Raw genomic sequence first — 13,205 nt, 5'->3', positions numbered from 1 at the left:
AACATTTTGTGTAACTTATAATTGGCAATAAATCGTTTGAATAAGCAAACATTCAACATTTAGCAATACTTATGCGATATCTGATAACCCAAAACTAAAACAATAAATATGTAGCTATATATATGATATATCGTGTATGTATATATAATATATATATATTGTAGATGTTGTATGTATATAGATGTATCTCTGCATTGTAAAGTCATAGTGATTGTAGCCTGATTATGTATATGTATTTATATATATTTGACGTTACTTTGTTATAGATACAATTTTGGGTTACTCTCGGGATTTCTATACAACTTTTGTATTCTGTTTCATACTCCCAAGTATATGCGTCGTACCCCAATTATGCTAGCTGGCAACTTAAAAGATACTTTTTAAAGCCCCGTTTGAACTTATGCGTGTATTTAGTGAGTGAATGAGTCGAGTGATTTGAGTGTGAGTGATTGATTCGATTGGTTTATAAAGCATATACAGCGCGTTGCGAAACTATAAGCCTGCTGAACATGATAGAAGTGATGAAATGGAAGACTTTTATGGCTGTGGGATTTAAATCTCTTGAAAAAAACATTGGGAAAAATATTTACTCTCATTTTATCCATGAAAAATAAATATACGAAATTAAAGAAGTTTTTTTAAAGAATATTTTTCTGTGATATGAAAATATTTTCTGATATGAAAACTTCCTATTTCAATATCTGCCTAGAAAAGTTATAAATTTTTAAGAAAATAAGGATTTTATATTGATATTTAGCACTGATTTTGATAAACTGGAACTGAGGATGAGTTTTCCATAATAAATGTCCATAAATATGAGCAAGTTTCCCTTGAAGTTTCTCAAGTTTTAGGCCTAATTTAAGGTTCTTCAACCTATGATATGATTGGACCTACTTGAGGCTCTTAGCAAACTGGTGACTATGGCTACATATTATTTTAAGCGACTCCAAGCCAGCATGGAAAATCAACCGAAGATTCGCTGCTGTTACGCTTTTATCCGACTTATAGCTGCGCCACGCACTGTAGTTATGTTATTTATCGTATTATTATTAATGTTAAGGTAGTTGTTTGGGTTAGTTATTAGATTACTTAAAAATTGTGTGTGTTTATTTGTATTTTGCATTTTTCTTTGTCTTGTGTGGCAGCCGTCGCCTAGTAAAAGTTAATCAGTCGCTATCAAAAGATCCACCAAAGGTCTGTGTCTCTTCCTCCTACTTCCTCACTTGCCCTAAATGTTTATGATATTTTCTGTTTGCTTATTTTTGTTGTGTGTTTTGTTTTGGCCATTTGAATGCTGGACTTAGCTCTGGTTTCCTTTTGGTGGGTGATTGGACTGGTCCTCATTCTCCTGCTGCCGCTGCCGCTGCTGCTGCTGCTGCTCTGCTTCCTAGAAATCACTGATCTCACCCTCAGTCTCTGGATATGTGCAGGAGAAGGGCGTGAGCAGCCAGTTGCAGAGGCCCTTGTTGCCCTCATGGCGATGCCGATGCTTCTTGTGGCCGCCAGCATGGACATGCCGCTGATAGTTACCCGTGGAGGCGCCTCCTCCAGCCGCTGTTACTCCGCCGCCTGATATGGTGATGCGATGCCGCTGACCCTTGGACATGCCCGAGGCGAAGCTGCTCTCGTCCGAGTCCCGCACTGTGGCCACACTGTGGTAGCCGCTCTCCGCCCGCCGCGAGATGCCCGAATGCTTCGATGTGCGCGGCGTGGAGTTGGAATCGTGGCCGCTGTCGTACGCCTCGGAGCTGGTGTTCAGCGGCAGCAGCGGCAGCCTGGACTGTGCCGCCAGCGGCAGGATATTCGTAATCTCATTGAGCTTATGCTGGGCATCCTCCAAGGAGTTTCGTTTACCCACCGCCGCTGCCATGGCCTTTTCGTCCAGCTCGCAGATGTCATCGTGCTGCGGGGCGAAACGTTTCTCGCTTTTGGGCAGACTCGGATCGGAGGCGCCGTCCGGCTGGCGCAGCAAGGCGTAGTCGTCCATGCCCGCAATCTCCATGATGCCGTTCAGACTCGGCAGCGATCCCTGGCTGGGGCTGTGCGACGGCTGCTTGGGCGGACTCGGTGTCAGGCGGTAGGCGGGCTCGCTGCAGACGCTGCTCTGACCCACATTGAAGCGGAACACGGGCTCGCTGAACACGCTGCTCACGTCCGTGCGGAAGAGCGCGGCGGAGGGCGTGACCTCGGCCATGGCCAGTTGGGAGGTGAAGATCTCGTGCAGGCGTGCCAGTTGATCGAACTGATGTCTGGAGGGAGTAGAAGTGGCAGCATAAAGAAGGGGAGCATTGGGGGAAACAGTTTTGTGGAGGCAGAAAGGGATGCTTGAGGGAAAAGTGACTGAGAATCGGACTCACCTTGCTCTCTCGCCGCACTCGCTGAAGGATTCACAAGCCATATTGAAGCTGGACACAAAGGAGAGATTATCGCAGTGGCTCAGAGCCGAAAGTGGGTGCATTGAATGCTCATGTTCCCTCATGGCCATGGTGCGTGCGATCTCCTCCTCCGTCACCTGCAGACCACAATCGATGCTGCGCTGCGAGGAGGGACGATGATGATGCTGCTGATGATGCTGCGAGGAGGAAGCGCGACTATCAGCCTCGTGTAGCTGCTCCCTTGAGACGTGCCGCGAGAGCATGCGATGCAGGCTGTCGTGCGAGATGTCCCTGGAGCCCAAGGGATCGTCGAACAGCGGCAGAGCGGGTGGCACCTCCGAGGGACCGCTATCCTGATCCTCATCGCCATCCGGCGGCAGCGACACATCCTGGCTGAGGAGGGGCTGGTTCTCGAAGCACTGCTGTGGCAGATCCAACGATTGCTCAGGCAGGAATGCGGGTCTATCGGGTAGGTCCAGCGATTTCTGCTTCAGCTGCGACAACTTCCTATGCAGCGTCGTTGGGGAATTGCTTGCCGATGCCGTGGCTGGACACTGGAAGACCTGCGACGTTTGCGTCTCCACCCACTGCCGGATCATGGTCTTCTTGTGTGAGTCCATGAAGCCATAGCCCTGCGTTTGAGCCCCAGTCGCCGGGAGATTTCCAGCCGTGAGGGAGCGGCAGGACAGAGATTTGGGTCCATCCACCCACGTCTCGCACTGCTTTACGTGATTCACTTCGCGCATCAGGTGCCGCGCCTCCGCCACTTTGGCTCTGGACACACGTGGTCCATCGATCCATTGCTCCTCCGTGATCTTTCTCATGCCAGCTTCAAGTTGTTCCAAGGCTGCTCCTGGATGTGCACCAGCATGCGCTCTGCGTAGAGGAGAGCCCTTGGGCGATGGCACATTGGAGCCCTTGGAGACCATATGTCTGGGTATGGGTATGGGCGATCCATGGGCCATTTGCTGCTGCTGTTGCGGCTGCTCGTGTGGCACCAAAGGAGAGGCGCAAGCTCCTGCTCCTGCTTGACGTTTCAGGCTGCCCATGGGACTATTTCCGGGCAGCTTTTTGACTACAAAGAGGGAAGAAAATGTGCAAAAATATTAGAAATCGAAGACTAGAATTAGCTTAAAGGGCTGCTGGAAATGATAATTTTAAGAGGGAGTTTCTATTTTCTATTCTTACCCTTGTCGCCGGCTGCTGCCATTGCCTTCTTCATCATCATGGGACTGGACAGACCCGCCTTCATCTGCGTTGGCGGCTTCTCCAGACCACTGCCCTTGAGGGCCTTGCTCATTATTCCGCGATTGTCGCCGGCACTGAGCGATGGCAGATACACGGGCGGATGTTCGCCGTCGGTGGCATCGTCGTTGGGTCCCATATAGATGACCGTGTCGGCGGAGATTTCGGAGCTGGAAGGATCCGCACCAGAGCCAGCTGAGGAGCCGCCGCTGAGGCCTTGGGCGAGGCCCACGGCCAGGGGCATGGGCACGCGGTGCTTGCGGCGTCGCAGGCGATGGATGCGCGAGGCAATCTGGATGGTGGAGAGGGCATCCTGGTAGCTCTGGTCGTGCAGGACGTGGGCCACAATCGCCACGTGGCAGGTGATGGGCGCCAGGCAGTCCTTGAGCAGTGGCGTCAGCGGGTGGTCCTTGTGCGGCGGATGCCTCTGACCCGATAATATGGCCAGCAGTATGTTGCCGATGCCCGACAGCGGCAAGCCCCCGCTGCGATTGGCACAGCCGCCCAAGTCGATGATATGTAAACGGCTCCGACCGCCAGCCACTGTAAATCACAAAAAAGTAAAGAAGGGAATTGGGACTCAGTGGGTGGGGTGTGGGTGTGTGTGTGGGTTTGGGTTTGGAGTGCCAAGGAGTTCGTGTTGGAGTAGGAAATGCGACACTTTAATGGTGCTGCTGCCTCCCCGTCTAGTGCCAGTCAAGCATTTAGCGGGCCACTTGAGTGGCAACAGCAGCAACAACAGCAACAACAATTGAGTGTGGCAGCCACCACTTCACCACTCCACCACAGTCCTGCAACCCAGCAACATCCAACCCACAACCCACAAAAGGCAACAATAAAAATTGAAGAGATTCGGTGACCGAAACTTTTAATACCCTTGCAGATCGCTGATTTGAAATTTTTGATTTATTTAGTTAGTCAAATTTTCCAGGGACCGTTACTTTTATAAGTTTTAAGTTAAAATGAATTAATTAATTAAAAGTTATTAAATTATTTTAAACTTTTTTCATATAAAAGTGACGAGCAATACTTATTTTTAATTTTTTAAACAGAAGTAATAGAGGTGAGAGCTATTTTTAATTGTTAGTTTTAAAATTACAAACTAGAGTCTTTTATAATTTGTTTTAATTAAACAAAAAAGGGTTATTTTTAACATTATTTTTAAATTTTTTTTTTTTTTTTTTTTTTCAATTAAAAGTTACGGAATAAGTCTTATTTTCAACTTTCCAAATAACTTTTTTTTGTTTATTAAAAAAATCCTAAAAAAATATTATTTTGTATTTAAAAAAAATATAAATTAAAAATATTTATATATCTTTTCAATTCTATTTCACCAAATATTTCTAATTTGTGTTGAAAAAATGAACAATAAGAATTAATAATGAGTCATAAAATTTAGTATTTTAAATATAATTTTAAGTGTTGCTCTCACATATTTCCCTCAAATGTATTTATTTACTTAAAATTATTATTCATAACTCTTATTTGTGGTCTCTGATTTGTTTTACGATTTGTTTCTTCGTATCAAATATTCTCTATAGTTCAAAAATTCTTAATTCATTACTTAAAAATCATAAATACTCTCGGCAAGGGTAAGGGTATATTTTGTTCTGTGAAACAATAAGGTAGACACTTACCACCCCCCTTGCGGGACAAGCTGTACTGGTAGACATGCAGCGTAAAGATGAGGGCGGACTCCAAGGGGGCCGTGGAAGTAGAACCGGAACTTTTTAAGCGTCCGGCCAGAGCAGAGTCGAGGAAAAGCGCCGCACGCTCCGCGGTGGGTGCACGTAGTTCCGTTGGACCGCCAAGGAAGTCGTCACGCAAATAAATCCCCGGGGAGTCGTCAGATTCTGTGTAGTAGCCAGGAGGAGCAGGAGGAGTAGCAGGAGTTTTGCGATGGAGTCCAGAGTAAGACAAAGACGGAGACGCAGACGTAGATGTGGAGGGGAGTGAATGAAAAGGACATTAGGTTTTTATGTTGGAATAAACGCCACATTCTATGAGCACTGCCAGGGGACGACTGAGAACCGAGCAACAGCAGGAGGAGGAGGAGAAGTAGGAGATGGAGTTGGAGTTGGAGGTAATGGGAGGTAAGTGGGTGAGGCTTGGGGCATGAGGAACACTGGTTCGTGCGCAGGTTAAGTTTATTCAAATTGTGCCAGTTACGACGGGTACGACCCGACCCCAGTCATCATCATCATCATCATCGCCATTCGCCATTCGCCATGGCCCAGGGGCAACATTACAACACGCCCCCTCAATGTCCATTCATTGTGCCCCAACCCACGAGCCCTGGCAGCAAACAGGTGGCATGAGAACTGAGTATCCCCACCCCAACAGCCACTATCTGTGGTGTTGCCCCCTTGTGCCCCATCCATCTGCTTACCAGCCGCATGCGAGATGAGCAAATCCGTGGAGAGTGCATCCGGTTTGGTGGCACTGACGCCCACAGCGCTAACGCGCACTGAGAATCGAGCGCCGCTCTTCTGCCGCCGCTCCTGTATGCCCTTGTAGAGCCAGGCTATGGCACAGGGGGCGGCGCCCAGAGAAAATGCCGCCCCACTTGCCACATCGCCACCCAGCACCGTGTGCTGCTGTCCAGTGGAGGGGTAGCCCATGGCCAGCAGGCAGCCATCGGAGCCCTCCAGTACCGCGGGAATTACTTCGCTGAGGGCCGATGCACACACATCCGACTGAAATGGTTGTAGAGTAAGGGAAAGTGGGGTTTAGAGCATAAAGAATGGAGTAGATTGGGGGAAGGGGCTCGTTCTACCCCTAATGTGGGGTCCGATTGAGGGTTAACTCGATTATTCGAGTATAGATTATATCTTTTAATTCGATTTGATTGGGATATTAGTTGTAGTTTGAGGGATCGTCTGATGAGTGATGACACTTCACGGGTCATAAACCTCGTGAATGGATGTTGGGTTTGTGGAAATAATGGATGCTATGACTAGTTTTGTGTTTCTGGCAATATTTCTGACTGCTTTTGGGTGGGAATTGCGTGAGATTTGCATTTATATTAACTTATTATTAAATATTTGCCATTTATTCATGAACCTCTCTGGAAACTTTTCCCCTTAAACTTTGGAAATTTGTTGTTCTATTATTTTAAACTATTTTCTATTTTCTTTCACAGATATGGGGAAAGTACCTAATGTGGAGTTTTAATGTGAGTAAAATCTTTTTTGCTTTTATTTGTTAAAGTGTTATTTGAATAATTCTATTATGCCAACATATGGGTCTACTTGAAATGTTTTCATTGCTGGACAGTAACGGGAATTTTACTTTCTCTAAGGTAGAATCTGAACAGATCTTTCCGTAGGAGTTCGGTCTGTCCTTTGCCAAGATTCTCAGAGCTAACTCAACCTTAACTAATCTCAAAATCCTTATGTGTGCGATAGATTCCTTTTGAATATGGAAAATCTATTGCACATTTTATTATATTTTGTGGGTAGCCCTAAAGTTTCTCCGTTTTGCTTCCCTCCTGGTGCAACTATTCTCAAATAAAACAATTTATGCGATTTGTAAGAACTTAAACCACAACATAAACTATTCCATCACACCCAGAAAAGTTTCTCAATATATTTCTAAAAGTTGTAGCTACCCTCCCTTCCCTTCCAACACGCACCTGTTTATCCTCTGCGGTGAAGAGATTATCGAATGCAAACATTTTGGGTGCGGCCACCATGGGTCCACGCTCCTGTGCAGCCTGCGGGGGCGGACACACATTGCGGGGATCGGTGAGCGTCACCTGGCGCTTCTTCTTGTCCAGCGCCATAAATTCGGGCTCTCCGTTGGAGTCCTTGTCCGGCGCTCTGTCGGAGACGCGCAGCATCACCTTCACTTTTCCCACACCGTAGCATTCGCGGCTGCTAAGTCGTCGCGCCAGACCCGGCGGCATGGGCGGTGGGGCACGCTGCAGTGCACCGCAGAAGCCGCCGTTTCGGGAGATGCTAGAGGCCATGGCTGGTGCTGCTGCTGCTGCTGCTGCTACAGCTACTGCTGCTACTCCTCCTGTTCGTCCTTGGTTTGTGGATGCCACAGTTGTGGAAGTTTATGGCTGGAAGCACTTTGGTTTCCTTTTGGATTTGGAGCGGAATAAAATTGGGAGTTAATAAGAATCCCAAATGATTGGACGCCACATCCCCCGAGTTTGCGTTTTTACGACAGGGATCTCGCCAGCCAATCCCGAATTTCTACACACACATTTTGTTTGCTTTATATCTTTGGCAAAAGATTTTATGGCTCTTTAAATAGTTTAGCCAGCATCGAGAGTTTTGTGTCCCGTCATAAATTGCGATTTCGGCTACGGGCCAATGGGCATAAGTTATTTGAACCAAATAACCCCCGAAAAAGAAGGGTCTGCCTCACGCCTTGGTAATGGTCATAACACTTTCTCTTTATGGTTATGGGCCATCTGTTTATTGGGCATATGCTTCACTGTACTATCATCACTTTCCACTATCATTGGCACAGGCACAGCCCACAGGCCACACTGTCACTGTCACTTAGTTGTGGCTCTAAGCTTGTGTTTTATTCACTTGTGGCATCTTGTGCATAAACTCCAGATTTATGTTGAATTTGTTTAGGGTTTTTATGTGCTTTTATTAGGCAAATTATACGCCTGGACATCTTCAAGGGTCCTCCTGAGGACTCTTATCTTTTGTCATATTTTATGTCATTATAATGTTGCGTTTCAGCTTTATTTGTACAAACTTTCTGGTAAATTAATTTATTTGGGGACTGTTTTTGTGTGGGGTTTTGGGGTCGTCTTTCTTTTCAAATTGTATTTTTATAGCCGGTACTTAAGAGAGAAATTTCATTCTATAAAAGGCAGAAGGAAGCACTTTTGAGAGCTCTATGAATTTTACGCAAGAATCTTCCAGCTAAAGATCCGTTTTAAAAATACGTAAAAGTTTATTCCCTAGCAATTCTATTTATTTCTTCAATTTTCAAAGTATTTCATGGCCTCATCGAACCTGTTCAATATTTTATCATTATTATTATAAAGTTTTGTAAATTAATTTTTTATAAATATTCATTTAAATTTCTTTAGAATGAAACTTTTTCCCATCTTCAAAGAATACTTTTTTGCCATCATTATCATGTAATCCAACTTAAATATGTTTTTCCCATGTAAATTCCTTTGGACTTTCTGTCATCTTCTCCTGCTCTCTGCCCTGTCAGTTCTGCTGCTGTGGGGGCCGTGACATTTCTTCAATGCCTTCATTATTATTTCAATTTGAGTGGGGAACGTGACATTTTTGCAACGTCTTTCATTAATATTGTCCCTACCCCATAGACATTGTAGCTAGTCCTCCGACTTCCCCACTCCCTGCTCTGGCCTATGCCCCCATTCCTTTGGCCCTCCTTCCTCCTTTTCCATTTCCCATTCTCTGGCTGGGCTACGAGTAGTATTGCCTTCCTTCATGAATGACAGGCAACAACTTGGGTTTGGGTTCAACTTCATTTTTCAGACTACACCTGCCACAACCTCTGCGAGGACTTTTTTGTGTTTGCTCTCTTTCTGCTGCTTCTTGCTCCTTCTACCTTTTTGCCCCTTCCTTCAGTAGCCGCTTTTTTGGCTTAACTTCGTTTTGTTTTGGAGCTGTCCACCTTTTGAGTTTTAGCTTTGGGCTTTTCACACAAATCGATTGGCAATGCCTTCTAATTGTACGGCGCGACCGACGACGCACAATGGCGCGGGGGGGTTGGCTGTCAGTCAGCGGGTGGAAGGGGAGGTGAGGTCTCTCTTTGGCACAACACACACACACACACAAACAGAAACAACGGGCAGCCCACTCACGCTAACGGTATAACAAACACAAACCCTTTTTTTATGACTGGCAATTTCTTGTTGCTGTTGATTTCATCTTTGGCTTTTGCGATATTCGGTTTCGCTTAAACATGATTTACACTGTACTACACACGCATCCAACACATCCAAGCTCTGCTCCGACTTTAGCTTCGATTTGTTGCTGTTGTTGTTGTTGTTGGTTCATCCACTCATTCACGCGACGCGAACGACGCCAGTCGCGTGCCGTTTCCGTTGGCATTACAATGGCAACTGCCGTTAGACGCGTTGGCTGAAGTTTTGATGCAAAGAGCCCCACGTTTTAGGGCGCGCGCTCTCTCTGTTTTCGGCTGCGCACGCGTGCGAGAATGGAGTAGAGCAAGCGGTAGCAGAGTGTTGTGTTTGCTGGCAATGCCTCAGCCAAGGGGTGGACTTTGGAAAGTACTTTCAATAGCAGGTAGGGCAAGGCGAGGTGCATTACCGGAGTGCACTCTCTGGAATGACTTTTACATGTTCCTAAATCATACATCCAATATTTTGTAGCAAACAAAATTTGATTGGATCGAATATACAGTGGCGGAAAAAATAATAGAAACGACAGGCGATTCACACTTGAATCCAAATATTTTGTTTTTGGTGAAAGTTGTTTACATCAAAGCAAGTGTGATTTGTTGCAGGATATTAGGGCTTTATATAGGACCCTCTCTAGGGCTCCTTTCGTAAGTCTTTTAAGCAGTGTAGCCTGATTTGTATGAAGACCACGCTTTTGTCTTGGAAAAAATAATAGAAACGCAGTCTAATTTTTTTCATAACTTTTTTTAAAACGGCTTTAAGCGAATTATATTGGTAACAATTCATAAACTAACGGCCAAAGAAGATATAAAAGACCTTTTCCCGTTGATCCGGTTGTGTTTGTTGTTGTTAGAGTCTCAGAATGGGGTGTGGAGGACATTGTACGGATTTTGAAAGAACAAATATCCTTACACCAGGATATGAAGGTCACACAACGTCAGATAGTGTTACTATTCTAAAATGGGTTAAATAGAAGCTTTTTCGACGATTAAGGACAAAAAATAACGAAACACACGCGGAAGAATGCACGCAACATCGGCTTGGTGCGACACACCACCTCGTTCAAAAATCAAAAAAAAATTCTTTCTCTCTTCGGAAAATTTGAAAAACGATCTCAATGCATCGGTTAGTAGTCGTACTATATGAAATAAGTTGATTTAGGTCGATAAAAAATTACACAAAGCTAAAGTAGATGTACAATACATACGAAAATGAGATTCAGATAGGTACCCAATGCCTCAAGGTGCATTTATTTCGTATAGTAAAAAAAAAAGTGTTGTAGGCAAATGAAACTGAAGTCAATTTGCTCAGATTTGTTAGGAAATCTCATATTAGGCACCTTAATAAAACTTCCCACGTCCAAATGTACCCAGGACGAAATAAATGCACCTTGAGGCATTGGGTACCTATCTGAATCTCATTTTCGTATGTATTGTACATCTACTTTAGCTTTGTGTAATTTTTTATCGACCTAAATCAACTTATTTCATATAGTACGACTACTAACCGATGCATTGAGATCGTTTTTCAAATTTTCCGAAGAGAGAAAGAATTTTTTTTTGATTTTTGAACGAGGTGGTGTGTCGCACCAAGCCGATGTTGCGTGCATTCTTCCGCGTGTGTTTCGTTATTTTTTGTCCTTAATCGTCGAAAAAGCTTCTATTTAACCCATTTTAGAATAGTAACACTATCTGACGTTGTGTGACCTTCATATCCTGGTGTAAGGATATTTGTTCTTTCAAAATCCGTACAATGTCCTCCACACCCCATTCTGAGACTCTAACAACAACAAACACAACCGGATCAACGGGAAAAGGTCTTTTATATCTTCTTTGGCCGTTAGTTTATGAATTGTTACCAATATAATTCGCTTAAAGCCGTTTTAAAAAAAGTTATGAAAAAAATTAGACTGCGTTTCTATTATTTTTTCCAAGACAAAAGCGTGGTCTTCATACAAATCAGGCTACACTGCTTAAAAGACTTACGAAAGGAGCCCTAGAGAGGGTCCTATATAAAGCCCTAATATCCTGCAACAAATCACACTTGCTTTGATGTAAACAACTTTCACCAAAAACAAAATATTTGGATTCAAGTGTGAATCGCCTGTCGTTTCTATTATTTTTTCCGCCACTGTACATACATAACATTCTATGTATAAACAAAAGAGTAGACAAATCATGTTCCCCTTGAATATCTAGGAATACCTTTTATAAATATGCCTTGCTTTAAGCTGAATTTCTCACGCTCTTTCAAGTTTGTTCTTTGATTTCTTCAGGTTTGTTCTTTGATTTTGAAAGCTCTTCTGCTTATTGCTTCTTTCGAGCTCTCTTTGCCCTTTCTTTTCCGCTCTCCCGCTTGGCGCTCTCAACCTGTAAATCCAGCCTTCTCTTTGGGAGCCGCTCTTTCGTGGCCTGCTTTTCTCTTGCTTCTTTTAATGCTTGAAGCATTAAGGCTCAGGTAAACAAAATCAGCGGGACTTAAACAAAAGGAACATCGCAAATGATGTTTATATTGTAGACATTCACAAGAAGCGTCACAGAACAGCAACAACAACAAATGAAGGAAAAAAGAATAAGAAAGCACACTCACACGTGCACTCTCTCACAATGATAGTTGTTGCTGTTGGAATGATGGCTGCTGGAGCGTCACTTAAGTGCCGCTTGGTGATGTTGCATGGCAGCCAGCATGTAGGATGGGGGATGGGGGATGGAGTGGGGAGTACGGAGTGTGGGCCCTGGCATGGATGAGTGTTGTACGAGGAGTATAGGTGGAGAGGTGGGCACAAATGCAAACGATGTGTTTTTAAGTCCGCTTACATTTTGGGAGGCCCGTGAAGGAGGCTCTTCGAGTGTGTGTGTTTTCTGAATGTTAGTGTTTGTTTGATTGTATTTAAAAGGATGTGGATGCCAGCATACACGTGGATGGATGGTCTGGAGTGGAGTGGAGTGCGTCCAGGGCTTACCTTTATTTCTGTTCCGTTGGAGCTGTCCTTTCGAACGTCTCAATTATAATGGACAGACATTAAAAACGATGAGAGATAACATTACCCAAAGAGGACTTTTCCCTGAAACCTCTTGGCAACAGTAAAGCCTACCTAAAACCCATTGAAAAGGGAAATAAAAGGAAATGTAATAGATTTAAGAAGTAACTGAACAAAAACGTAAGAGAAGAAATGAGTCATGTACGGGCAATTATACACTAATTAACATACAAATTCCGGAAGCTAAACGAAATGCGCTTTTCCGCATAAAACAAATCACATTCGATGTAAGCCCAAAAGCCAAAAAGCAACAAAATAACAACAGCATCAGAAAGCAAAGCAAACAAAGTCCAAGTGAATGGAGATAAGCAGTTTTTGAAGCACTGCACGCCTGCTCTAACAGTTTTAAAGCTTGCCTAAAAGCTCCATCTGTTGGTCTGGCTTTGGACTATGCATGAGGTGGCAACGCCAGGCACGTTGCAATTTGAAATTTAAGTAAGTAAGGAAAGTAATGCAAATAGCAGCTGCAGGAAACATTAGGAAAATAAAAATAAAGCTTTCGGGGACTAAAAATTAGTTACAAAAATGATGGTTTATACTGATAATTCGTTAAACTTTTATTTAGCCATTGATGTTATCGTTTTCTAAGATTTACATATCATACTTGAGTATCATTATTAATCGTTTCATTCTTTTTTTGTTGTAATTTTTTGTCGATTTGTGTCTCTCGCGC

General features: G+C 44.2%; 1 protein-coding gene across 1 annotated transcript; it reads right to left on the bottom strand.

Moving 5' to 3' along the window:
* Positions 1-1,270: 1,270 nt before the first annotated feature.
* LOC117901491 (kinesin-like protein GA13060) lies at positions 1,271-9,677 on the bottom strand. Its single transcript, XM_034812259.1, has 7 exons — positions 9,457-9,677; positions 7,255-7,705; positions 6,010-6,316; positions 5,258-5,473; positions 3,564-4,163; positions 2,358-3,450; positions 1,271-2,249 (listed from the first exon to the last, which is right to left on the bottom strand). Exons 2-7 carry the CDS (start codon positions 7,588-7,590, stop codon positions 1,388-1,390), a joined length of 3,414 nt encoding a protein of 1,137 aa, XP_034668150.1. The 5' UTR covers positions 7,591-7,705; positions 9,457-9,677; the 3' UTR covers positions 1,271-1,387.
* Between the last annotated feature and the right edge of the window lie 3,528 nt (positions 9,678-13,205).

The sequence above is a fragment of the Drosophila subobscura genome, chromosome U (genome assembly GCF_008121235.1).
Source record: "Drosophila subobscura isolate 14011-0131.10 chromosome U, UCBerk_Dsub_1.0, whole genome shotgun sequence".
In the NCBI taxonomy this organism is placed as follows: domain Eukaryota; kingdom Metazoa; phylum Arthropoda; class Insecta; order Diptera; family Drosophilidae; genus Drosophila; species Drosophila subobscura.
This window is presented reverse-complemented; position numbering and strand designations above follow the sequence as displayed.

Excerpts from the sequence above, each read along its gene's own strand:
- LOC117901491 (XM_034812259.1), bottom strand. The coding sequence starts at position 7,590 with ATGGCCTCTAGCATCTCCCGAAACGGCGGCTTCTGCGGTGCACTGCAG. Across the intron at positions 5,474-6,009 it reads GCTCATCTCGCATGCGGCTG|AATCTGACGACTCCCCGGGG; the intron begins GTAAGCAGATGG and ends GCTACTACACAG. Across the intron at positions 4,164-5,257 it reads CTTGTCCCGCAAGGGGGGTG|TGGCTGGCGGTCGGAGCCGT; the intron begins GTAAGTGTCTAC and ends TGTGATTTACAG.